The sequence below is a fragment of the Acanthaster planci genome, linkage group LG04, assembly GCF_054643075.1.
Source record: "Acanthaster planci isolate LZ-2023a linkage group LG04, COTS_SCS, whole genome shotgun sequence".
In the NCBI taxonomy this organism is placed as follows: domain Eukaryota; kingdom Metazoa; phylum Echinodermata; class Asteroidea; order Valvatida; family Acanthasteridae; genus Acanthaster; species Acanthaster planci.
In genome coordinates this window covers 22,299,566-22,324,614 of record NC_141780.1, presented here as the reverse complement: position 1 = coordinate 22,324,614, position 25,049 = coordinate 22,299,566, and the positions used below count along the sequence as shown (strand labels likewise).

Here is a 25,049-nt window from a genome sequence, read left to right as displayed (position 1 = left end):
TTGCATGTGGGTTTGTATATTAACCCTAACACTCCTCAATCCTTCACCTTTTGGAGGACTGAGGACTGTTAGGGTTAATGTATGTACATATTGTTCACTGAAAGCTCTTTGACTGTCAAAAGGTGATGCACATTGGTCGAGCGCTTCCACGAGCATCCCCATCCAATTTGGAGCACCCCATATACAAGTGGACCAAAAAGGGGGCTGCATACACAAGTTACCAAGTCCTCACATTAAAGAAAACCGTCTATAAATAAAATTATCTGCCTTGAGCAGAAGCGCCCGTGATTGGTTGAAAAGAGCCATGTTGGTGGGGAGTATTCATTTGGCTGGTAGCGATGCCACCGCAACGCTTACATTTCATAGTCGTTAGTAAGCCTGCAAATTGCGATTCCCACCGAATGACCCTCCTTTGCTAGGAAAATTGCGCCCTGTCTTGGTCCCGCTTGGGGCGTATGACGAAGAGAACTGCCAGGACCCTGGTTCTTGTATTGGCTGCAATGATGTAAGCAGACCGTATCTCGTTTATCCAGAAGCACCCATTCGCCGGTTGAACGGAGTCAAGTTGGTCGGCAGTGTTCAATTTGTTGGCGGGGGTGCGACTGTGACACGTGCATTTCCTAGTCGTTCGTGAACCAGCAAAGTTCAGTTCCGACCAAAGGAACCTCCGTTGCTAAGAAAATAGCGCCCTCTCTTGGTCCAGCTCGAGGCCCGTAGGCAGCAACTTTCTTTGTCATTACCACAGGCCTAAATGGTATACTAATCAAAAAGAAGTCTAATCCAATCAGAAACGACGTAGCAATGGCATTTGAGTGTGATTAAATACTACAGAATCACGTAATTTTTGTCATGTGGGACAAAAGTCCACAGGCCTGAAACTGATGTTCACCATACCGAATCTAGGGAATAGTGACATTGAGTCGTTATTGTGTCAGTTATAAGGCAAAGTTTTGCTCTTGTAGATAATGCCTTAAGCACGCGTCACTTAATCTCGTTCCGTGATTGTAACATCGCTCAATATCATACAATCGGCCAGGTTAAACTGCATTGTCACGGCCGTGTGAACGAGGACGGCATGGCCATTCGTATGGACGTGTCTCAAGTCTCTGATATCGATGCTGATTTGCAGTCACACGGGGCTTCTCGTGCAATTACAAACCTCGTTTCTTGACCGCCATGACATCGGACACTGCAAGTTTCATCCAGTCGTTTTGGGGACAGCGATGAATAAATGCAGTGAAAATGTCACTTCGATCAAGCAGCCCAGAGAAAGTGAAACAGCAAGAGAAAATCTGGAAGAGACAAGAAGACGAACGCAGCATATTTCATCGGTGAGGGTTTTAGCGCGCGATCGATTCAACCCGCCTAAAATGCCTCAGGACGGCTGGTGAGGTTCTCCCGTGCCATGAACTTAAGGAGAAAGAGTCCAAAAGCGTAGATAACGTGAAGTGTAAGAGCGGATATAAACTGACACCACGTGGCAGATTTGGCACGAAAATAACATGTCAGGATTGGACTTTTTGAGCGCCTGATTGCTCGATTATTTCTGTGCCATGTTGACAATCTTGTACACGTGGGACACCGAGCTAATCAAAAGCTGAAATTTTGGAGAAGAAATAGATTCTGTTCGAATCATTTCGGCAAATTACAAGGATGCATACAGAAGCCACTTTCTAAAGCGTCTGCAACCATTTCCCATCGACTTTCAGTGTTTTGCCAGAGTCCGGCAATTCCGTTATACGGCTAAGGATAAGTCTATGGGATATTATACACAATAGGGTTCCTGTTTCCGTGGGCTTAGTCTTTCCTTCGGTCGTCTTTAAGTTCTGATCGGTAACTCATGGAAGACCATCAAAATCTCGTGTCTATTTTTAAAATGACACTGTAATGCTCCAATTCATACGATCTTCTGTTTTTACCACAATATATTTAGCCGATGGCAGGGCGCAGTCGCGTGATTTACTATGCCGCATGCCATCGCGTGGTAACAAAACGCCAGCTTTAAAATCAAACACCTTTTCATGTGACCTGATCAGAGGCAATATGCGTCAGTGAAACGTTTTCTCTGAAATCCGTCCCGAACACCGGGCAGAAAAGACTTTTCAATCCTCCCTTTAGTATGTTTTATAAGTGTTTGAACGATGACAAGACAGTAATACTTATCACATCGATTCGAAACACAAGTAATTGCGACATGAAAAACAAAATCATGATTTCTTCATTGAACACAAAATAGTCGCCATCCAAAGAAAAGTAGAGCCTGCCAGTCTCTCTTCTTCGGAGCTCCTTATACATGTAAAGTCGCCCTATGGCATGAAGTCATTCATTCAGGTTAAAAGTTACATAGAACAAGAGCAAAACTTTCCCCAATAAACTTGTAACTGTAAGCCCATACAGGGTAGAAGCAATGTACCTACCCAGAGCAACCCCAACAGAGGATAAAAAGATATACGACAAAGCCAAGTCCAAACCAACAATTTATATATTTTACAGAACCATTTCTCTAGCATCAACTCCGCTGAGGCTGTGACTAGGTCTGTGGCTAGGTCTATAGCTACAGAACCGTTTGTAAGGCTGCATCCGAATCTCTTGTCTAGAGCTAGGTATAGGTCTTCGCTCCATTGGAAATGCGTGGAGACATGTAGACAATAGACCTAGCCGTAGCTGTGGAAGCCTGTTTCGGACACTCATTTCAAATGAAAGCTTATAACTCTGACTTTGTAGTCTGCATGGTGTGATGCTACCAAAGCCACGCTAAGCCGCTCTCTCCAAAGTCAAAGGTGTGAAAGTGTGCGAAGTGCCATTTTTTTTATGAAGTGTGAGACACAAGCCAGAGAAACCGCAGATTTATGCGAATCAAAGATCCTTGTATTAAACCAAACCAAACCAAACGAAAACTATACAGTATTTTTTCAAGACTCTTGACTAAGGATATTAAAGATTGGTGAAAACGAAGAAGACAACAAAAGACAATTCTTGTCTAGAGTGGACTGGCGAAAAACATAGCCTAAGAAGTTCCGCTCGACCTCGGAGGGTGGCAATCGCCCGGGGTGCAGACGAGACCAAACCCATCAAGGCGAGAAAGCTATATTGATATGCAACGCTAATCGCGTTGTTGGATGTAAATATCACCCTCTTGGCCTTTTCACTGAACAGATATCGACGACAAGATTTCCCTCCTGCCACTGGACTGACCCACTTCAAGAACCCATGCACTACAGGTCATTGCCATTCAACTGTGCATTCAGAACAAGGGGAATTGTGGACTCAATGTCGTAAACTCTGAACAAATGATAGGCGTCTAGAGCCTCTTTGGAAAACCCAAACACTCGTAAAAGAACAACATAACCAAGCTGGGCTCGTCTCACTTCCCAGCAGTCATTAGGTAAATGAGCAAACTTTATTCAAAGCTCAGTGCTTTGTTTTTGGATTCCTTATTGTGCTGTAAGAACTCCAAGTCGTGACACTGACGGGTAGACAGACGAGACATTTAATCTTGCTCATCCACTTGACAGATGGCGAGGTCGATACGCTGACATCCTCCGATCTGACAGACGATAGACTTATCACGACCATCTGAATTTCAAATTGATCAAGCAATGACGTCTATATAGCACCCAGTGACGAATGGGTTCTAGTCGTGGTTTTTATGCCCGACGTCAAAGCACTCGTGCGAACTCCACGGTTGGTGGTGCGTATCCGGCCGTCACCAATTACGACGATATTTGCAGATATCTACGAGAATTTCCTCAGGTGGTCTGGTTTCCGGTTGCATTTGAAGTCGTAAAGCCAAGAGAATCTGTAGCATTTTGCACATTTCAATGGATCATTAATAGGAATGAAAATTCCTTGACTGCGATATATAAACATTTCTTTTACAGTGTGACTGCGAACGTGCATTTCCTCGATGTCGTTGCTTGACAGTGCGCCCTTAGTATTCCTTCTTTATTGAAGAAACAGACGCAAGCTTGGATGGTCTAAGTACAGTCTTCCCCCTTGAGGGGCGGATCCAGTATTTACCCAAAAAGAGGGGGTGGAGCGCCCGGCATTTACAAACGGCAACGCCCCAAACGAGCACGCATATTTTAGTTATTTTTTATGTTTAGAAGTTTGTGTACATTTTTCCTGATGTGGCAAAGAGTTTCTGCTTCCAATGAATGTTCTGATGTTCCTGGCGTCAAGCTTCACAGATTTTGATGCCGAACAGCAAAAACGGGGATGGTACTATAATTACCGAAGACCTATCACGCACACAGTTTTCTTCTAATTTCGCACCCAAGCTGGAATGGCTTGCCAAAGTCGTTACGTATATGAAATGCTTCAGCCTATGATAATGCAGTTAGTATAACACTGCACTAGGCTGATTAAAAAATCCCATGCATCATTGTCAAAATTTATGACAGACCATGTCGAGTTCAACTGAGTCTGAATTTTATCTCACACACTCACCAATCCTTCCATCTTGCAAGTGTTCCTCGAAAAACAACAACAAAAAACCTGGTAAGCAAAGGCTAGATTCCTGATTGTTTCTTGGATGACCAGCTCATAAACGAGTGTTCAGATTTCAATTGATAATATTCCTAGAGAGCCCCCATCTTCCACTGCCCGAAGAATCCACTCGCGAATAAATGACGAAGTGATTCATCGCTGGTAATGAATTTCTGGCAAAATTATAATTTTGTGGCACACAAGATGTTATAAGTATCACACACTGAGCGCTTGAATCAACGCTTCGCTGTTATAGTAATAGAAGAGTGGGCAATCTAGACGACGATCCTTGTTATATTTTGTCCAAAGTTCAAATATTTAGTTCTAATAAAATAATTATTTCTTCAAAATCTAATAATTTGAAACAATCGAGTTCTGTCACTATTGAAGTGAGACGTTATAGACTTGCACAGTATAGTCAATTGCTCCTACAATTTACAACGGAAGTGCAGATAGCGGCCTGGTGTCCAAGAAGTTTACGAAAGTCACTTTGCGTTTAATAGATCGACATGAATTTAATTTAGGACTTTCGATAAAAATGCTGAGTATGAAGGCCCAACACGTTATAAAAACATAGGCCCAACCAATAGTTGCTAGCTTAGTTGCGTTTGTGTGTGTTGACGTCATTATTTTCGGTTGTTTTAATTTAATCCCCGTATCACGGTACCGTGATGTGGCAGACCATCAAGGCTTTAATTGCGAAGCAAATACCGGGAGCGGGTCTTACTTTACTTGAAACAGTGTGAGCCTAAAAATGAATGGAGACCAGCCGTGCATGTGTTCAGCAGAATGTGGAGAAGACTACGCGGTAATACACGGGTAAAGAGCAGTCATTTCCAAATAGTTTCTGGCCTGTGGTCACGTTAATAATGTTATTAAAAATCGTGCAGGGTTTTCATTTCCTTAGTTTCGGTTACTCGGAGATTTTTGTGAATCAAAATAAAACACTTCTACTTGTAAGTCTTACAAAGGTTGGACATGCCATGGTGACAAGGTTATTTTACAATGATCTTTGAAACCCACAGACACTTAATTTCTGACATTTTCACAGCATCTTTTCAAGCATCTGTTTCAGGTTCACCTTAAAAATCCAGCTGTTTGCTTTCAACCCTTTGTAATCTTTTATTCCCATATATCACACACGAACAATGAACGACACACAAGGCACAGTCCTACTTAAATGAAATTATAATGCATTGATTTCATGCTTTCAATCTTTCTCTTCTTCAACGTCCAATGATTTCTTTTTTCGTGGTCATCAAATCTAATCAAATCCGGAATTTACTGTAGCGGAGTGTATTGTATCACTGTTGTATCGTCTAATGAGGCCGTGAATAAACACGAGTGCGGTAAGGGTAGTGTACGTAAATGTACCACGTGGGGGAGGGGCTTTGTTGTCATTTCTTTTACACCAAGTTATAGCATTTGGGCCGGATCCTACAAGCAGAGAGCGATAATTTGACTTTGAATAAATTCTCATGAAATGAATCTACTAGGACCAGCCTTGATACATCGAAACTCGTTGTATTACAGGACATCCTCCCCGTACATTTTGGACACAGACGCATTCAATCAAATCTGGACCTAAATGCAGCATTCGTAATACGGACGTCGTTGAACTATCATAAAGTGGCGGCCATTTTACCGTGCCAAAACTAATCAACGCTAACCTATGGAAGACTGTCACGATTTTTGATATTTTTGTCGAGAATATTCACGAATTTCATTGCACTGCATTCAATTACTACCCAAGGGTTACGGATAGCGATTAATAGGAATAACTCTTGCAGATGGTGTCTGTGTCCCATGTTCACCGAGGAAAACGTGAAGCTTATGGCCCAACAGTTTTCACAGAGGTTAAGGTGGAAAGCTTGCGGTAGCACCATGCAAGGATACGATCTCTATGTGAGTCTGTATGGTTCTGAAAAGAACCGTGGGGAAACTCAACGTTTCGGACAGTATGCTCTGTCCGTCGTCAGGAGACGTGTCAGTCTCCTGACGACGGACAGTCTCCTGACGACGGACAGAGCATAGTGTCCGAAACGTTGAGTTTCCCCACGGTTCTTTTCAGAACCATACAGACTCACATAGAGATCGTATCCTTGCATGGTGCTACCGCAAGCTCTCCACCTTAGTTGTCTGTCACCGTGAATAGCTTGAAATCCCATCTGAATAAAGGTTATTTTTACGTAGGCCTACGAGGCTCGCTGGTGATTTAGCTCGACCAGATTTAATATCATTGTATCAAAGAGAGGTTTCTATCCCAATACTTAGCCCCATACTTGGTAAATATTTTTTATTAAAAATGATTTTTTGGGGGCTGGCTTTTATTATTTATGAATTGCCTACTTGATTTTATTTCACTTCTTTGTCACAGATGCTGGCCCCCAATGGCAAAGGTCATTTTCATGCATGACCCATGGCAGTCTTAGTTATTGCAAAATAAAAAGGAATATTCTCAATTTTAACGTTAATGCACATTATGCCCCGTCAACTTGATCTTTTTTAATGGCCAGGTATATTTCAAAACACCCTTCAGTTTCCGTTTATATGAAACGTAATCGTCAAAACTCTACGGGTAAAATGTCAAAAGACATTCCTTTCCTGATATGCCTAAGGATTGGATATAGTCTTGCTAAATGTTCTGCACACTGCGGTACCACAAAGCAGCATATCCTCCTCGTGTTTCAGTTCTTGTGTAAGAAAATCCCTATTTTAAAGAATTCTAAAAAAAATTACAAAAATCCGAAGAAAATCTGTTGAATTTGGTTCTGCAAACACTGTTGAGGGAAACCTGCTGAAAATAAGCGCATAAAGTGACAAACACCGATAAGCAGTTGCTGAACGCTAATACATGTACTCGCTTTTACTGAATTCTGGGCTTAAATTCACGCTTTCCCAAGTTTATCGCTTATAGACACGAACATCATCTGTGAGAGATTGTTCCTACTAATCACTACCATAACCCTCCGGTAATAACTGAATGTAGTGCACTAGAATTATTCAATATTTTCTACGAAAATATCCAAAAACGTGGCAGTCTTCCATAGGTTAGTGTTGATTAATATAGAAACTTTTGGCACGGTAAAATGGCCGCCACACGACCTCCGGTGGCTTCAACCAATCAGGAGAGTTGCCGGCCGGATTTTATTGTACGTCCGTGCCCTTAGACGGTACCAGCGCAACCGGGTCTGATAAACCAAAGACATAATTTATATACACAGGTAATGCGTATGTGTACCAGAGGCCGAGTAACCACTGTGTCTGCCGTCTGCACTAAGGTTGGAAAACTCGGCATTTTGTACATACGGACTCTATGGACGGACCGTAACGCAGAAGTATGCACCTATGCATGCATATTACTATCTCAACTGTGGTTCTCTTTGTTGATAAAGTGGCGTGGATATCATTTAAGCACGACTTCAATATAGCGCACAGAAATGAAATATTAATAATCCTAAATAAAAGCCTGAAGATAATGCGCCAGACCTGGCGTAATTTAAACTATTCTTACCCCTTCCCGGCACTCTGTCACGCCAGTGACGTCAATAAAATGGTTCATCATGAACTTGAGACAACCAAAATATAACTGGAAAAAACTTAGAAGTCTCCGGACAGCGCAAATGCTGGCATTAAGCAAGAAATCTGATGTTGCTTTTCCCTATTCGTATTTCCCCTGAAGAGTGAATCGTTCTTTCTGCATTCACAGCCATCCACACCCAACAGTATGGTGTGAAAGCAAGCTGCGACATTGTCGGGCTTTTAGCGCGATATTGTCGTGCGAACTCTATATGGCACGGTGTTTAGTTACCAGACGATACCTGAACTACGTGCCCGGCCTAATTGGCGCGAGCACATGTCCCGCCGCCCAACTATCATCACCTATATTGACCGAGGCTACTGTTAGATCCTCTACAAACAGGATCTGCCGATTGTGAATCCCAATCGCTCTCGTGGTCACGCAAGTTGTCCTTCTGAGGGGAATGATCGTTGAAATGGAAGATGTTGTTCGCGAATTGTTTGAATGGACACCACGAAGCCTTTGTGCAACGGTTTGGCACTTACAATTCTGATTGCAGAGAGAGTACAATTCTCACTTCAGTGGTCACTTTTCTCTTGCAGTTTTTTTTTTAAAAACTCAAAGGTTAGTGCACTGTTTGTTATTGTCTCCTGCTCTTTAATTTTTCAAGCTACGCACTTGCGCACAATAGTTGATCTTGAAATAACGCAGGAGGGAAAAAACAGGAAAACTGAATTAATGCAAGTCTTGTGTAATTTGACGGGCTTAAGCACGCAACGAAAACACCGAACTCACGGTTAAGCCTGCTAGTAAGACATTGTCCATATAAAAGTTAACATATAATTTTGAAAGGAAATGCATGAAAATTTGGGAAATAAAATGATGTTTTCTGTAAGTTAGATTTGTGGTATTGATAGCAGATCCCCTCTATGCATGATACACTTCGTCGCTATAGCTTTCAAAAGCACTTCATAACCTACTTAACTTCAGACATGTTGAAATTGTGTAATGTTCACATGCAAAAACCAATGTCTAGACTGCTTATATATTTCTTTACGTAGAATTTGATTTACTGTGATAAAAAAGTGCTTCCTTCATTGCTCTTGATTACACTCCATTGAAACAAGCAAAATTGATAACTAGGCTTGTTCTTTGAGATTGTCATGATGATGGGAATGTCATTTGATGTCTCACGTCGGTTTTTAACGTAAAGCCAATTAAGATGTTTAAATTATAAACTCATGTAGGCTCATTTTACCAGAGCCTGCCTCAAGCCATATTGGGATACAGCCTGATGTAGGCCTGATTTGATCGTATTTTGGGCGTGGTCCCTACGCTATATCCAAAACAGTTGGCCTAAATTTGAAAATCACTGAATCTTGTTACAAGTGGTACATAAGTAGTCCTAATACTGGTAGTTGCCACACGATTTTACAGCTAAACTTACACTCTTACTGGCATTTGTATTCTTGGAGGAAAATACAAGTATTTGTAACCGTGTGATTTTACTCCAAAAACAGTTAAAACAAATAAGTTTCTTGATGTGATGAAACATTGACGTCAAGTTGAACGTACTGTAAGGTTACTTGCGTTCAAAGTCCATTTATGACAACACTCAACACAGACAACAAAGTCCTTCGTTGTCTAGCATTTTCCGTTTCCGATTGCTTTGTGTTCCGCAGCGACAGTTTTATCGGTATACACACACACACAAATCCACCGTCGGAATAAAATGTATCAGCAATAATTTTGCTGTAATCAACGGATTCTAAGTTGATTATCTTGTGTAATGAACTTTAAGCTAATACCTTAATATGGTAAAGAGAAATTCTAAGTATATAGCAATACACATTTTTTTAAAATTATGCTTTAATTTTTTGCCTGAAAAAATTCTTCTGTCATTTTTTTCCTCTGCCGATTTATTGGTCAGTTCTCCCATTTACATATTATCCAAAACTTGTAAGGAGTTCCTATTGTCTTTACGCACAATGATGTAAATTTTTATTGTGGACATTATTATATCCCTTGCACCTTTTATTCTTGTCATTTATTTTATCAGTAATACAATTGTCAATATATCGATTGAAAGTATGAAGTATGAAGTACTTCTCACTGAACCGAGTAATAAATTGAGAAATGCTTGCAGGAGCAGACGGTAAACATAAAGGCACTCTCATTTCATGCATCTGAGGGATCACCGTGTCCACAGATCAATGCTCAATCCGCTTATTCGTTGGTGAATTTCGCTGTAAGTTCAAGTGCCGTATGTTCAAAAGCTCATGGTTAACGATTACATTGTACATGTCAGTTACGACATGGCTGCCGATTCGTGGAACAAATATCAAGTGTAGTCAGGCATAAGGATGGTCTGCGCTTAAGACGATGACAACAAATGTGGATATCTTCATCCTAATCCATTATTCTGGCGCTGATTTTGAGATTGTGGCTGCATTCCACAGAGTTGTGAGTAATTTCAGACTGTGGCCACAAGAGAAGGCAGATGTGCTTCTACTGCAGTTATGGCGTCAACTCGAATTAGCCTGCACGAAGCGTTCAGTAAAACTCACTAAATGTTTGGTATACCTAAGCTTACCAATCCATTCGACCAATGAAAAATCAACAATATCTATTGCCCTCAACGGACATAATGCCATTTGTATACATACATTCATCATCTCTCAATAAACCACGGTAATTGCTTCTATTAAGCAGCTCAAGGCTCCAGCAATCGACTAGGAAATAACCCAAGTGCCCTATATCTTCAATCGACTCCGATGGTGAAATATCGCCTCGTACTTAGAGCGGCCGGCGGAAGCCTTCTGTCCGAGCGGGGAAGTCCAGAGCCCCCCGGCGGTACTTCTTCCCAGGACTAACCAAGAGTATTATACCGTCCAATTGCCGGAGAAATCGAGGTAGGAAAATCCAATCAAAGTCCAGCCGACCGTATGGTCAGCTGCACGGAGACAGAACAACATACTTAGAGAACTACTTCCAGCGCACTCCTTTTATTAAAGAGACACCAAGCTGTCATCTTGCTCTCGGTTTATCCAGGTAGATAGTAACCCGCCATGTACAGCAAACTGCAAAACAATAACAAATAAAACTAAAGGATCGTGTTTGCTACAGTTAAAACCCTAGAATAAAAACGTTGGGATTAGGGTTGGGGTTCATGTAGTTTCAAGTCGGAGTCGTGGAGAGTTACCGTCTAGAATAAGAAAGAAATGAGAAGAGGAATGATCCTGGACAGAAACAACTGGCTGTCGGACTCATGCCAATCATTTGACGGTCTCGAAATCAAATCAAAATCAAAGCCTTTTTATCGGTTGAATAATTGCATGAAATCCGGGTGTTTTCAATATCTTTGATGCACCCATCTCGAGGAAAAATCGAATACAGATCTTTGCTGTCGTTCAAGGAATTTAGTGATTCTCAAGGAAAGGACAAAAAAGAAAAAGAAAAAAGGGTTGCTGTCTCTAACTTCCTGATCTCAGCACCAAGAACAGTCTGACGTAACCTCACTACAAAGACATGTAAGCAAAAATCTTTAACACGCAACTTGCAAAATACCAGCGACAGCAATGATACGATAAGGATCTTCTTACTGTTGTCCGTAGATCGGTATCACACACGTGCCAAGCAACTTAAGACGTCGCACTTTAGAAAATACTTAACAGTGACGCTACCATGATATATGAAAGCAATTTGTTGCGGTTTTCTGACAAAGCATTTTAGCCAATAATGCTGCTTGAAAGCTTCATTTCATCTGTACTGTTTGACGGAAGTAACTCTCCTTTTGTCAAGGTAGCCCTGCCTGTAACTTTGCGTCCGAAAGTGTCGCCTAGTCCATGGTCGTTGAACCAGCGCATACAGTAAAACAGTGTGAGGTTCACTCTATCGCAGGGGTTGGATACTGCAACGTATCAAACAAAAAGAACTTTTTGGGTGCGATAAACCTATTCGTAAAATTCTGGCCCCAACTGGGAATACATGTATTTTATTTGTAGATCAGGAGTACTTGCATGACATTCAGTGCAATCTTGCATTGATCAAAACGGAGGTAAGCGGCTGAATATTAAAGGGCAATAATTCGGGCAGTCTCAAATATGTCAGTTGTTGACCGTAACAAGGTAAATGATTGGACCACGGTAATTAACGCGGGACAGGGTTCATTTTATGGGATAATTGTCCGTATACATCTCTCTCAGTATAGAAACAGATGATGAACTAAAATCAACCTGTTATTAAACTTCAAGTCCCGTGATATTTGGAAAGAAAAACCCTGCAAGGCGTACTGAAATACAGTCCTATGACGGAGGCTGCTCGTGATGTTTGTACAATAATTGAGATCCATGAGTGCCCATAGCTGTGAGAAAGTGACGTGGTGGTGCATGTACCGCAGCGATCATGAGATCCCTGCCGGCAACACAATCACTCAAACCGGCTCTTTTCACTGACATTTATTGTTAAAAAACAAAAATGGATACTCCATGTGATGGCAGTGTTTGTTGGCATGTTTTCGCGGAAATCACTATCTTTCTGGGCGAAGGAACGACAAGGCAGTCATGGTAGCCTACTTCTGTAATATTTATTGTTACTGAACCAAACAGGGAAATCAGATCATGCTCGGCGCTCCCCTACCTTGATTTGATAAGTTTGTAATTTATTAGGCCCCAAATCGTAATTCGAGAAAAAGTTTGAAATATTTCTGCCACTTGTTACAATTACTTTCGAAAAAGACGCACTCTGCAAATTGCACGTTGCCGAACCAATGGCTACATGTACCATAAGGGAATGGATCAACATATCGAACGGAGTAGTACTCACTCAAATCTAAATCTCATACTAAAAAGCTTTATTTAAAGTCTTTTTGATATCAATCTCTGGAACATTTTTTAGAAAGATGTTTGCGCGCGTGGGGTGCTCATGGTCTGTCCAGGGTGCTATCGTTTTATTGGGACGCACATCTGAAAAGGAGAGATAGCAGTACCGAAGAGCAAAAAGGTGAACGCATTTTGGGAGCACATGTAAACAAATACAGGCAATGTGAGTGCGTTGCGCGTAATGCGCACTGGACGCGCTGCCATGCGTCGCTTCGCCCATTGTTTGCCCATACTTTTCAAAATCACGGTTTTACCGCAAGACTGGCGGTGTATGCGTTTATATGTCTGTGATTTAAGCCAATGTAGTTCAGAGCCAATCCCATCTATAACCAACATCTATTTTATTTGCGTAAGTGTCGAACTTACATTTTCCATTTTTAATTTAAATTTAAATTTTACATTTAAGCATTTTGCTAATGATCACCAATATGCTAAGAATGCTCCTTTAAAAACCAACAATCACCAAATTCTAAAACACAGAAAAAATTCTATCACGGACCTAAAACACAAGAAGGAGTTAAATTTTGCAATTTCTGAACGCAACATTCGCATTTTAGTGTCCGCCATCACAGGCAACACTTTTGGTCTTACAATCAACCACTCAAATTAGTTTCTGTTTTTTTTTATAACCGGAAGTGGTCGGCTGCCAACGACCACAATTACTTTCATTGAAAATATTCTCCGATCTGATTAGATTGCCTCTCTCTTCCGACCTGATTTATCATTTAGTAGCAGATGCTGGTTGATTTAGTTGTCAAAGAATTTATTGCTGGAACAAAGCGAGGAAATATTTCCCCGTTGGATGGACACACGCCAGAATTACACGGACGATGAAGGCGGACTACGTTATTCTGTGATGTATGCGCCATATAAAACCGACACGGTTGTAAATTGCATACACAAATATTGAAAGACGCTGAGTGACCCAGCTGTCAGTACACATTATTTTAGTCTCTCCTAGGAGGCGCCAATACTGCCTGATCTTGAAAACCCTCATTTGATATTTTTAAAGATTAAGTGATTGATATTGATTTCAAAGCTGACATTTTGCGGCTGGTTAATTTGAAGCTTAAGCAACACAGAATCTTTTCTTTGAAATCGTGCAGGTCGTCATAGGTCATTGCGTGTTGTCGTCAGTTTGCTTCCGCTACGATTTCATAAACACAAAAAAATGTTTTCTTGTGAGATTCAAAGGAAATTTCACCCTATATATCAATTGACGTTAAACAATCATTTTAAAGCTTGTTTTCCATCTATAGCCAAATGAAACACTTTCCCCTCATAAAGAGGAAGTTAAATGGGTAATTCCAGAAATTAGGGGTCCAAAAGTGTGACATTTTTGTGTCCCTGTTACATCTGACCTTTGTTAGTTGACATGGAAATATTACTGAAATCGATTAATTTCAAACTATTACTATTTGTTTGGCAGGTAATTTGCATTATTTCATCTGTTTATTGGAAGGATGATACGAGCATAGGCGTACCCAGCTCTTGGGTCAAGGGAGCAGCACGGAAATGTCTACAAACAACTGTCACCTCCGAAGAAAGGCTGCGGTGCTGTTTCTAAAATACTGGCGCCCCAAATCTTCTAAAAGGCAACATGAAAGGATCTGTCTTCCCACTGAATATGCCACTGGGTGCGAGACAGATCTTCGCCTTTATTGGGTGGGGGGACTTCGTTAATGAGAAACACAGCGCTCATCAGCTAAATGTTGGCAGAAAGTCTGATATCAAAGTCCTCTTGGGATACGCCAAAAATTATTCACTAATTCATCTTCATATTCATTTTGATCTTTCTTTCTCTTTATTTTCCATCGACATAATTTGAATACATCTAAGCTTTGTCTTGTGAATAATTTAAAGAATCAATAATTTAATCACAGAGAATAATTTACACAACATAAATTAGCGATGAACATACACTCAAAAAATCAACAATTATACACATCTTGTATGCCACACAGCCGACTACTGACGAGCAGAGAATGTTGAGCAATATTTAAAGCAGGCGATATCGATGGCTGGGGGGGGGGTTAATTAATGCAATCCCGTTCAATCCTTGTCTCCTCTTGGACCAAAGTATCACTGGAAGAAGCGCAAAAGGTAAAGAATAGACCAGTAATCATGACATTCTATGTAGCTAACTGTAGCATAAAACCACCCGTTTTTCTCATACTTGCTGAGCAAATTTATCATTTCGTGTTTGAGACCAACCTTGGTCGAGATATTAGCAATTTGAAGTAGTAAACGATATCATTTGCAACCACACACTCATTCTATTTGGCCTAAATATTGGTGTAATGTTTTGGTGGAAGTGGAGAAACCTAGACATCCGCTTAAATTTTTTTTTTATTTTTTGATGTTTGTGATTGTTTAATGACACGAAAGCCTGGTATATTCCATTAGTAATTGCGGGGAGAGAGGCGCTTGATGGACAATGTTTGTGTCCTTGCTCCCGGCCACGCGTTCCTTCAATCAACCCGCTCCATGCTGTGCGAAAAATCGGTATTTACTCAGGCCCAACAAGGCTGAACCTTCGCGGGACATTGCCTCATGATGGCCATATCTCGTAAATTATGAAGGCAAGTGGATCTCGAATTCAAAGTGTTGATCGGGGCTGGATGCGTCAAGCAAAAACATGACGTGTACAAAATCTCGTTTTGTTGCTGGTTTTGTGTTTTGGGGCGATTTCGCAGAAGGGCGATATCGCCATATATATTGTGCTAGGATAATCGTTTTAAACCAAACAGCGACAATATCACAATAAAAAAAAATCACTCAATTTCAAGCTCCCAAACGCCACATCAAACAATTTGTTTCTCGATAGTGCAGGAAGTTCGAATAATTAAACTTCATCAGTTTCTCATAAAATATATTTTTTTTCTGCATAATTTATCTCTACCGTCTATCAGCTTACTGGCATGCGGTAATGGCGGGGGACGTCAAATGCACTTTGAAGCTGCTTATTCTAATCACACGAGCAAAGCAGTTATACGCGACATTGTCGGCATACGGTACATTTCGTCTCAGTACATTTTATGTACAGTAGTCATTATATACACGAAGTATTTTTTCTTTATAATTACGTACAAATTTCCCGTCAATCTGTTTGAATAGCAAGGCGTTACTTTTGGCTAACTCGTCTTCTTCAGAGAGCCACTGATTCAAAACCAAGAAAGGCAAGTTATACATTTTATAGTTTTTATAAATAAATAGTTTTTAAATATCAATATATACTAACACTGTGTTGGCAAAGTGCTGAGAAAAAACAGGGTGAAAATTATTAGATTGGGCATAAATTCCTTTTGGAGCGATCCTTATTTCTACAGATGCTACGGCGGAACGAAGTTTCTACAGAGGCGAGTTCAAAAATAACTGCAATTTCAAACACCCGCACAATTTGGGAATGAAGTTAGGTGAGAGACCACTGCGAGCAAGAATATCATACAGGGAACCAGGGACATTGAATTTGCAAAATCTCTCTTTCAATCGAGAGCCTTGTATTTAAAGAAAAATTATCTCTTTATCTCTAATGCAGTGAATTTGTTTAACAGGCCTTACATGTGAATAGCGCGCACAAAGACGTCAAGAAAGGTCCTATTTTTGTCGGTGGAGGGGGACTAATACACACAGCACCGTAGCCGAATCACCAAGTGGCCTTGGATATCAATGAGCTACACGGCCTCTTTCACAAAACTACTTTACTACGGAAGAGGGCGGCAAACTTCCAAATAGACTTTTCCTTTCTTGATAATAAGAATACATAAGTTCTGTGTTTTTGTGAAAGCTCAAAGTGACAAAAGAATACACGGAAATTTTTCCTCCCGCGATGAGAAGAATACCCGCATAGAAACAAACAGCATCACTGACAAAGAAATACACAAAGCTGTTGATAAACGGTCAGTCACAATCTGCTCACTGTCGCAGTCCATTCCTACTCTCTCAAGTTGTCAGTGAAGTGGATGGATGTTGCATGAAGAGGCGTATCACTTCTCCACAATCGTCGGTCGCCAGGGTTATTTGATGGACAGGTATAGAAAGCATTTAATGCAACCAAATCGTCCACAGTGATCGGAACGATAAAGAGGAAGCGAAGGTCAAGGCTGCATTTCATCCTCACCTGGCTCACGGTTGTTAGTACCTACTCATCGTCTGCGTTGGCCATTGTGGCAAGTCCATTCGTCCTTTCTAAAGTTAATACATCTATTTTGTTTCGGTAAAGTTTCCGGACCGATTAAGGTACAATTCCATTCTCTCACCAGCGAAGTTGTCATGTCAAGGGGTGGTGCAGAAACACACATGGAGTACTGTAGTACAGTAAAAAGTACACAGCGTTGTTTTCAAAGGAAATTCAGTCGTTGCCTTTAATCTTTGTTCTTTATTTGGTTGTTTGTCTCTAAATTCGTGCTGTGCATTTGCGGTGCCTTGATTGCCTTGGAGGAGGGTACGTGCAGTGCAGAGCTATACCAAAATGTACAGGCCGAATTCTACAGTATCTTGCGTGACTTACAAAAAGAAGTTTTGGTGGAACCACGACCGAGAGTCACAGGGTCGTGGGCTGCTCGTTTGGACTGGCATTCACAGCTACAGTCATGTCGACTTGTTACTTGGTGGCGTTGTCTTTGTGGATGTGGTTGATGATGTTTCTGTACATGCTGGGGCTATATACTCGAGTCTGGTACACGGCTTTTTAGCTGCAGATACCGCGGTTGCCGTGCCCTACGCGTTGGCACGATAATCCCTCTACGCTGTTGCACGGGCACTGCGTGAAGAAAAGGTGGGGTGAGTAGGCTTGTGGTCCGTTGATCATACACGTCCTGCCTCGTACCAGCCTCGGCATACAGACGGCCTTGCCTAGCTTCATGGCGCAACAGTAGTTTCCCGGACACTGACTGTCTGCATTACACGGACTTCCCATCGGCTGTAAGGAGAGAAAAAAAATGGGAAAATGAGCCCAAGAGAATGCACAAAATAATAATTAAAAAAAATCAAGTCTGAAGCATTGATAAAACGGGAAAAACAGTAAACAATCAAACATATTCAACAGCATGTACAAAAAAATTAACTCAAGTTAGGCTTACGGAGGGATAAAAGACAACATTGGAAATTGAGATCTTCTATGTCGAATGTAAATCAGCTTTGATATTCCACGACACGACTATTCGGAATCGACTTACAGTCAGACAACGTTAGAAGCGAAAATATGAAATCAATCCAAGTTATAAAAAACGACCTGGCAGGTCACATGAGAAAGTTGCACTGAAGCCCCGTGAGAGAAAAAAAACAAGGAAATAAATCAGTTTGCAAAGCCATCAATGGGCAAAAGGAAAAGGTATTGTTGAACGGATGAACAATGAATTAAACACCTTGGACCATTGAGTCAACTTTGCTGTTAACTATTCCAAGGATTGTGCTGACAAAATTGCTGACGACTGATCGGAATGTAACCGCACTAAAATAAAAAAGATGGCCTAGCTCGCAAGTCGGAGGTATACAACGTAATGTCAACCATTGCTGTCTGGCAAATTGATTCAAATAAATTACGCTGCCGTCGTCTCATTAAACTTCATTACTCGGTAGACAGCCATTCGATTTCTTGGTGTCATGAACTTTTCTATGACTATGCAGTTTAGTGAACCCGCAGTCATTTTACTGATGAGAACGAGGATTTGAAGACCTAGATTTAAGGGGAGAAGTATAGCTGTTCAAACACAACTTCTGAAAAAGGGACATGTTGGGGCTCGCCCTCATCTCAAGATAATAAATGCTTTAAGTCTCTACGGCCGTGTCCGAAACAGGCTTCCAGAGCGACGGCTAGGCCTATTGTCTGCGCGTTTCCACGTACTTTCAATGGAGTGAAGATCTAGACCTAGCTCTGGACCTCTGGACAACAGATTCGGATGCAGCCGAAGACTAAATCTAAGAAAGACCTCCTTGCACATTAAGCAATGGGTTAACATATACCCCCATCCGACGTGAAAGAATTTCCAAAATATTTCTGGCCTTGGGCGACTTCGGTGTCTTATCTCAAAAACACCAACAACGAGCTGTTAAGACCAGCATCTACGTGTCGAACGTGTCCCGTTCCAAATTGGAATGTCGTAATTTCCCGATGTTACTCCTAAAACATTTGTTCCGATTCAGTCCATTAAATGCGCGCGTGTAGTCGGATAAAATCGTTACTTTTCCATCCGGGCGAGCGCAGGCTAAGATTGTCACGCAGGTTGCTCGATTATGCTTTGACATGGACGATCAATATTTTCAATAAGAAATGAGCCAGTCAACATCGGGTGTTAGTGATGGCTGTTTTACCTTTGAGTGTTTTAAAGGGATATGTATACATAACAGAATCAATGACGAAGTGAAAGAAAATGTCCTCGAACTTTAATGAACCAGGATGACCTGGTCAACCATGCGCTGCCTTGGTCGCTTGGGTCGCAATGAAATTATTAATAAAGTCCCGCGGATTTGGTATTGCGTTTCATGTTTTTTGAACACGACAAGGTGGAGATGGCGTGAGTTAAATGACCACTGGAAGTAATTTAGAACAAGTCACACTTTTTGTCTGTTATCAATTATGCCATACCCTTGAACTGGTTAATGCTATCATTTTTATATTTTTGGTGTTGAAATACGACAGAAAAAACTGACCACGACAAAAGTAGCGCAACATTGGAAGAAATTTCCAGATAAAACATAAAAAAACCACCCCAGCACTCTTTCGTCTTCGGCATCGTCAGTTTTGTTGAGAAAAAAAATAAAATATTGCCAAAGAATTGCTCCTGAATTCATGTTATTGAGGAAAAGAGCTTTTATGATTTTATTTTGAACATGAATGCATTCGGAGCCACAGATGTATAAACCCAAACACGAAATGAAGCCAACTTCGGCCAGAAATGCCTAAACTGGGCATGTGTTTACATCGTTGCCATAGGACGACAGATAGATCCGTACAAGAAACACCACCATGCACGGGGTGGAGACATCGAAGGTGCGTCCGTGTCACGACTAATCCGTAGTACCATCCCAGCGTTATCAACAGAGGAGCCTCTTAATAGAAAAAGTACACACCATTTTATTATCTATCCATTTAGATAGATGGGCCTTTTTGAGTTGGCGTCTAATCGTAAGTGTCTATTTACTCGACATTGTGCAAAAAAAGAGAAATGACTAGTCTTGGAACGGTTTTGGATACAGGGTTTCAACCGCGGTGCCACGTCCTAAAAACTTGAATGAATGAGTTTTTTTTTTAAATTAATGACAGTTATTGGTCTGACTTTCACTGCCCACGACCAGGAGGGCTAACGGTGACTTTAATGAAACTTCTTCCAATATGTTCACTTCTAATTAAAAAAAAAAGGGAAGGGGAAATCAGTGGAAAGAATTCAAGTGGGTTTTATTAAAGCATGGCTGGTCAGCAGATGTAAATAAAATGTATGAAAGTGTCAGCAAAGCGGCGATTTCTGACCCAAATTAAACGGAGTGAGGGTCGCATCATGAGACTGTTGAGAGTTTGGGTCACCGAGCGACACGCGAAGCGTCACCGCCAGAACTGGCGGGCATTTTGCTGAAAAAAATTGCCTTGCCTCGTAGTGATTAAGCCGTCACTCACACGTGCCAATCAGGCACACTCCGGACTTCCGAAATACCTCAGATTTATTATCGCACGCTGGGATTATGTTATTGGCGTATCATGGGGTCGCCGTGTCTCCTGGATCATATTCAGATCGCGACGCAACTTGGTGCTAAGCAATCTCTGCGCGACAGAGCAATACGAGACAATTTCTTTCACCAAGATGTGTTACATGTTTATGTGAAGCGACGTCCATTTACTTCTTGAGGTTGTTAATGTGATTTTCTTTGCCGGATGATGTCTCTTGACTTCAAATGGTCGATTTAAATTTAATTTTACGACTAAATTATTACGGGACTTGTCTTCCATTCATTCATTTTGCACAAATAAAAAGCAACCGCCGTATAAATGATAATTATTGGCTTTAGCATTGGTGAACGAGGTTATATTCCCGTGGTTACGCAGACGTCATAAGTTTAAGTTAAGCAAAATAACAGAACCAAATATGTTCATCTCAACCCCATTCACCTGTTATCGTGTTTTTCTAACTACTTTACTTCAAACATATAGAGAAAAGACCCTCTGCGAGGCGGAAATATTAATGCGCCACATACAGTCCTCCCTTGCAAACCAAATTAGCGTTTTTATCATATTTTTCTAGATGCTCTCGCACTCAAATACAAGGAAACCTTTTAGTGTTGCTCAGATCATAAGTTCTTGCAAGATGCGAGTTAAAGTGATCATTTTAAAAAGAATTTCGTCGACCAAAATATTATAAAAATTAACCCCTGACGTCCATAGGAAAACACGGTTCGAGGTACGGACCTTGTGTTACCCGCTAATTTACAATGCAATTTTCCGCCAGTTTCACTGGTCACAATTGTATTAGCACAATATATTTTTTTTGAAAGAGTTCGCTACCCATGCATTCAATTGTATAATTCGAAATAGCTGTGAGTCCACAAAGCCATAGATAGTGACGACAGAGGTTCATGTAAACATTTTCATCTTTGGAGGAGGTTTCTACCAGCAGAGTAAGTGTAGGACGGAATAAAATCTGATCCATATCGCCTAACCCCAGGGGAACTTTACGTTGTCACATTTTTTTTTTGGAAATCTGAATACTAATTATTTTCTAAAACCAGAATATAATATGTAAAGACCTTGTAAAAACGCTCGTTCAGTTTTGCCAATGTCAAGCAAGCGTGATGATTGAGTTAAATCACCAGTAGGATTTTTTCATTGTGAAAAACTCTTACACTTTATATTACTCTCAAAATGCACATATCATGACCAATCTCGAGACTTAAGAAATATGGTAGGGTAGTTTATAGAATATAAGAATATTCTAACACCTGCAAATATAAGCAAAATGGACTCGCTTGTGGATGCCTGCGTTTTTCCTTTGCCTATAATTTGTCAATAATTAACAGGGAAACAAAACGTGTCGTAAATTTCAACACTCTGACAACTTGCGCTGGGAGCACTTTTAGACCCTAACATGACAGTAGGCAAAGCTTACAAACATCGCCAGACGACACTCCGGTTTTTGAGCCGCGGGAAAAGAACAGACAGTGCGTCAGGTGTTCGGCGATTTTTTTGTAATTTGTCACGCGAGACCAGATAAGTTTTGCTCGGCCTTTAGGTGCCTCACGGGACAAACACTTCGAATACCTTCACGTCGGCCCACAAACCACACACACGTAAAAATATGATTACCGGTACTGAAATCTAAAAATACCAACAGATAATACAATAAAGGGTCCAGCGTGGATAGGAGTTCAAACATTTCAGTCGCGTGCCGTAAAGATCTATTAAATATTGGAGACTGAAATTGGACGAGTACTTACCACTCTGGGGAATCGTTTTTCGCGATGATGCAGCTGGTCCAGGGCGCCCGCTACAAAATCAGGAACAGTCCGGGAGAATTGGAGACTCAACCTGTGGCGGGGTCTCCTAGACTGGAGTTCTGCTGGCTCGTTAAGGGGTTTAGCACTGACATCGGTTAGGATGGCCACTAGTAGAACCAGCCAGACCATGCCACAGACCACGAGAAGGCTGTCCACCTTCATGTTCATTGCTTCTTTCTGTTCCCTCGGAGATCTTCACTCTGTCCCGTCAACAGCCCGAACCTCAACCGTGCCTCTTCGAGCCAACGTCGAACTTACACTGCGATTTTTCTCGTCTTCCCTTCAACTTGTCCTTTTGACTTTGTCGAAGCAGACAATCGCAGAACGTCCTTGCGGATCTCTCCTTCCAGATTACCTCGGCTTGTAATTGCAAAATTTGTTAATGCGCACTGAACTGTGAATTCCTCAAGGGTAGTTTCTTGTGTCTTTCGTCCACTAGACCCAACAGCCAGTCACCAACTGAAGGACTCTAAGCGCACGCGCTGCCTTTATAAGCCTGGGCATGCGCGGGCGTGCTTCCGTCGGAAGTAAAGCACCACAAACCGACGGGGCCTTTCGGCACAACCCGCTTTTTTCTTTGGGTAGGCGGTACTATGCCTGAGAGTGACACAATACGTTCACACACACTCACTGATATTTCATCTGGATGTAACAAATCATATTACTCCTATAGAACCCCAGAAATAAGATTGATGGAGACGGACGACTGGAGATGAGGCTATAAGTACATATGGATTGAATAATGACAGCCATCTTAAAAGCAGCATTCCAGATTGACAGTGCTATATCGAGTCACGACAAGTGCTCCGTCGGGTGTGGTGAAAGAACGTGAAACCGGGCAGGTCACGACATTTAGAGTGAATTGTCTTTTCGTCTGTAAGTCTTGTAGATACTGGCTTAGTTCTTCAATGACAAGAATAAAAATTTGCACAAAAAGTCGTTTTTTTCATGCGGTTGAAAATAGTCCACAAAACGGATGAGCAATCCTGACACAACCTTCTCAAGATTATTTTAGTCACAATTCACGTAGACCGTTTTGTATTGCGGTGTAATTCAAACTACGGATTTATTTAATTCTTAGAGACTGGGTAATTACCTTTAAAAGAATGCGACACCTCAGCTCACCCAATAGTGTCAATAAACAGGACCAGCACCATTTCTCACCGGTAGCAACGCAAAACGACACCCTCTGCGTGAGTCTTTCTATCACCCAATCCCACATCCTAAAACGGATGCTTTCAACAAATCGGCGAGCGCATTTCCAACGAAAAATGTCCACTCCCAAAGCACGTCCCGGGCACTAAAACTTTGGGTAACAGGTGAAGTCATCTTCTCTCAACTGCTCCTTAAGCGCCATTCACAAAAATCTAAATCAATATAGGAAACACCCCTGTTTTTAAAATGAAACAAACTCTTGTCGCACAAAGCTATTGTAGGGCCTAGGGGCGTGGCTCATTGTTGTCAATAACTTGATACTAATATATTCTAACGACATAATTCACATAGCTGACACATTCACTTTATACAATGAAATACTTCAATTGTTGGGAATTTCTAGGCAAGAACATTGCAAATAAAATGCAGCTCGTTTACACAGGTGCTGTCTGCTGCAATATTTGCAACCGAAGGACGGCAAAAATGGATTACACGGTACTTTTCAATGATTACATTGTCCAATTCAGACTGGTAAATTTAATTGAAAATCGGAAGACCCACTGGCGCTCGTGTTGACCGCATGGAAGCGACTTTTGCAATAAGGAAGCCGAGAAAGCTGCACAACAATAAGACCTTGGTGTAGGAGTGCATTTGGTCACTCAGAAGACAGACTATCTCCTGTCAACAAGAAACAAGAGGCAAATTATGACAAATTCGATGATTAACCTCTCGCTAACCACCCTGAGACCGGCAAGGCTTTTCCTGGCAAAACACACGATTACTGTCATTCAATTAAGACATATTGTTAGGCAAACATAAGAGAGGTTGAACGTTTTAATTACCCCCCGTCCATAGGCAGAATGTTTATGATTGCTTTCTGGATCCTATACGGTAGATTTCTATGATAACAGGCATCATCGTTATTTTCGTAGCTGTTATTGTTTGCACATAAAGAAGCATCCGGCTCAGTAACTTAATAAGCCCATGACACAAGCCTTTCAACGATGAAACCTAAAACAAGTGGTGCATGATAAACGGAAGCCCAAACGAAGTGTGTATAGAAGTTAGCGAGGCAACACAACTCCTGACCTCTCTTACAAATTTCTATACCAGCGGCACATTATGAGCCCAAGAATGATTTACGAGTGTAAACAGAATCTCCCCACACAGAAGTGAGCAATGGTGAATCCTGCCCCATTGGAAGGACGCTAAGCAAGAGGACAGAGAAAATATTATAATTATGGTAACGTGTACAGTGAGTAAGAGAAGAAGCCGAAGTGACAAAGTTGGGACATGTCAGTGTTTTTGTGATGCCCAAATTAGGTTAGAAATACTTTCCACGCATCGTAAAATCCTTTTCGTGAATGAAGACGTAACATGTAAAGTTTTGAGCTCTTGTTGAGGTGCCTCAATTCAGTCGCCTTGCAGCCATACTTTCTTTATTAGATTTTCGTACCAGCTGATTCACTTAGACTGCCGGCTTAGCTCATGACATTTTCACGATCGTTGACGTTGCTCGCATA

General features: G+C 41.3%; 1 protein-coding gene and 1 long non-coding RNA gene across 2 annotated transcripts in view; both read right to left on the bottom strand.

Annotated features, from left to right (window-relative positions):
- LOC110983561 (uncharacterized) overlaps nt 1-25,049 on the bottom strand; it is a 95,140-nt gene that overhangs the window by 39,226 nt on the left and 30,865 nt on the right. The window lies entirely within an intron of this gene.
- On the bottom strand, nt 14,670-22,854 carry LOC110983554 (uncharacterized). Its single transcript, XM_022242880.2, has 2 exons — nt 22,312-22,854; nt 14,670-17,809 (listed from the first exon to the last, which is right to left on the bottom strand). Exons 1-2 carry the CDS (start codon nt 22,537-22,539, stop codon nt 17,579-17,581), a joined length of 459 nt encoding a protein of 152 aa, XP_022098572.1. The 5' UTR covers nt 22,540-22,854; the 3' UTR covers nt 14,670-17,578.

What these genes read in the sequence shown, in the direction of transcription:
- LOC110983554 (XM_022242880.2), bottom strand. Translation starts at nt 22,539, where the DNA reads ATGAACATGAAGGTGGACAGCCTTCTCGTGGTCTGTGGCATGGTCTGG. An exon ending in AAAAACGATTCCCCAGAGTG is followed by an intron (nt 17,810 to 22,311) that starts GTAAGTACTCGT and finishes CTCTCCTTACAG; the next exon opens with CCGATGGGAAGTCCGTGTAA.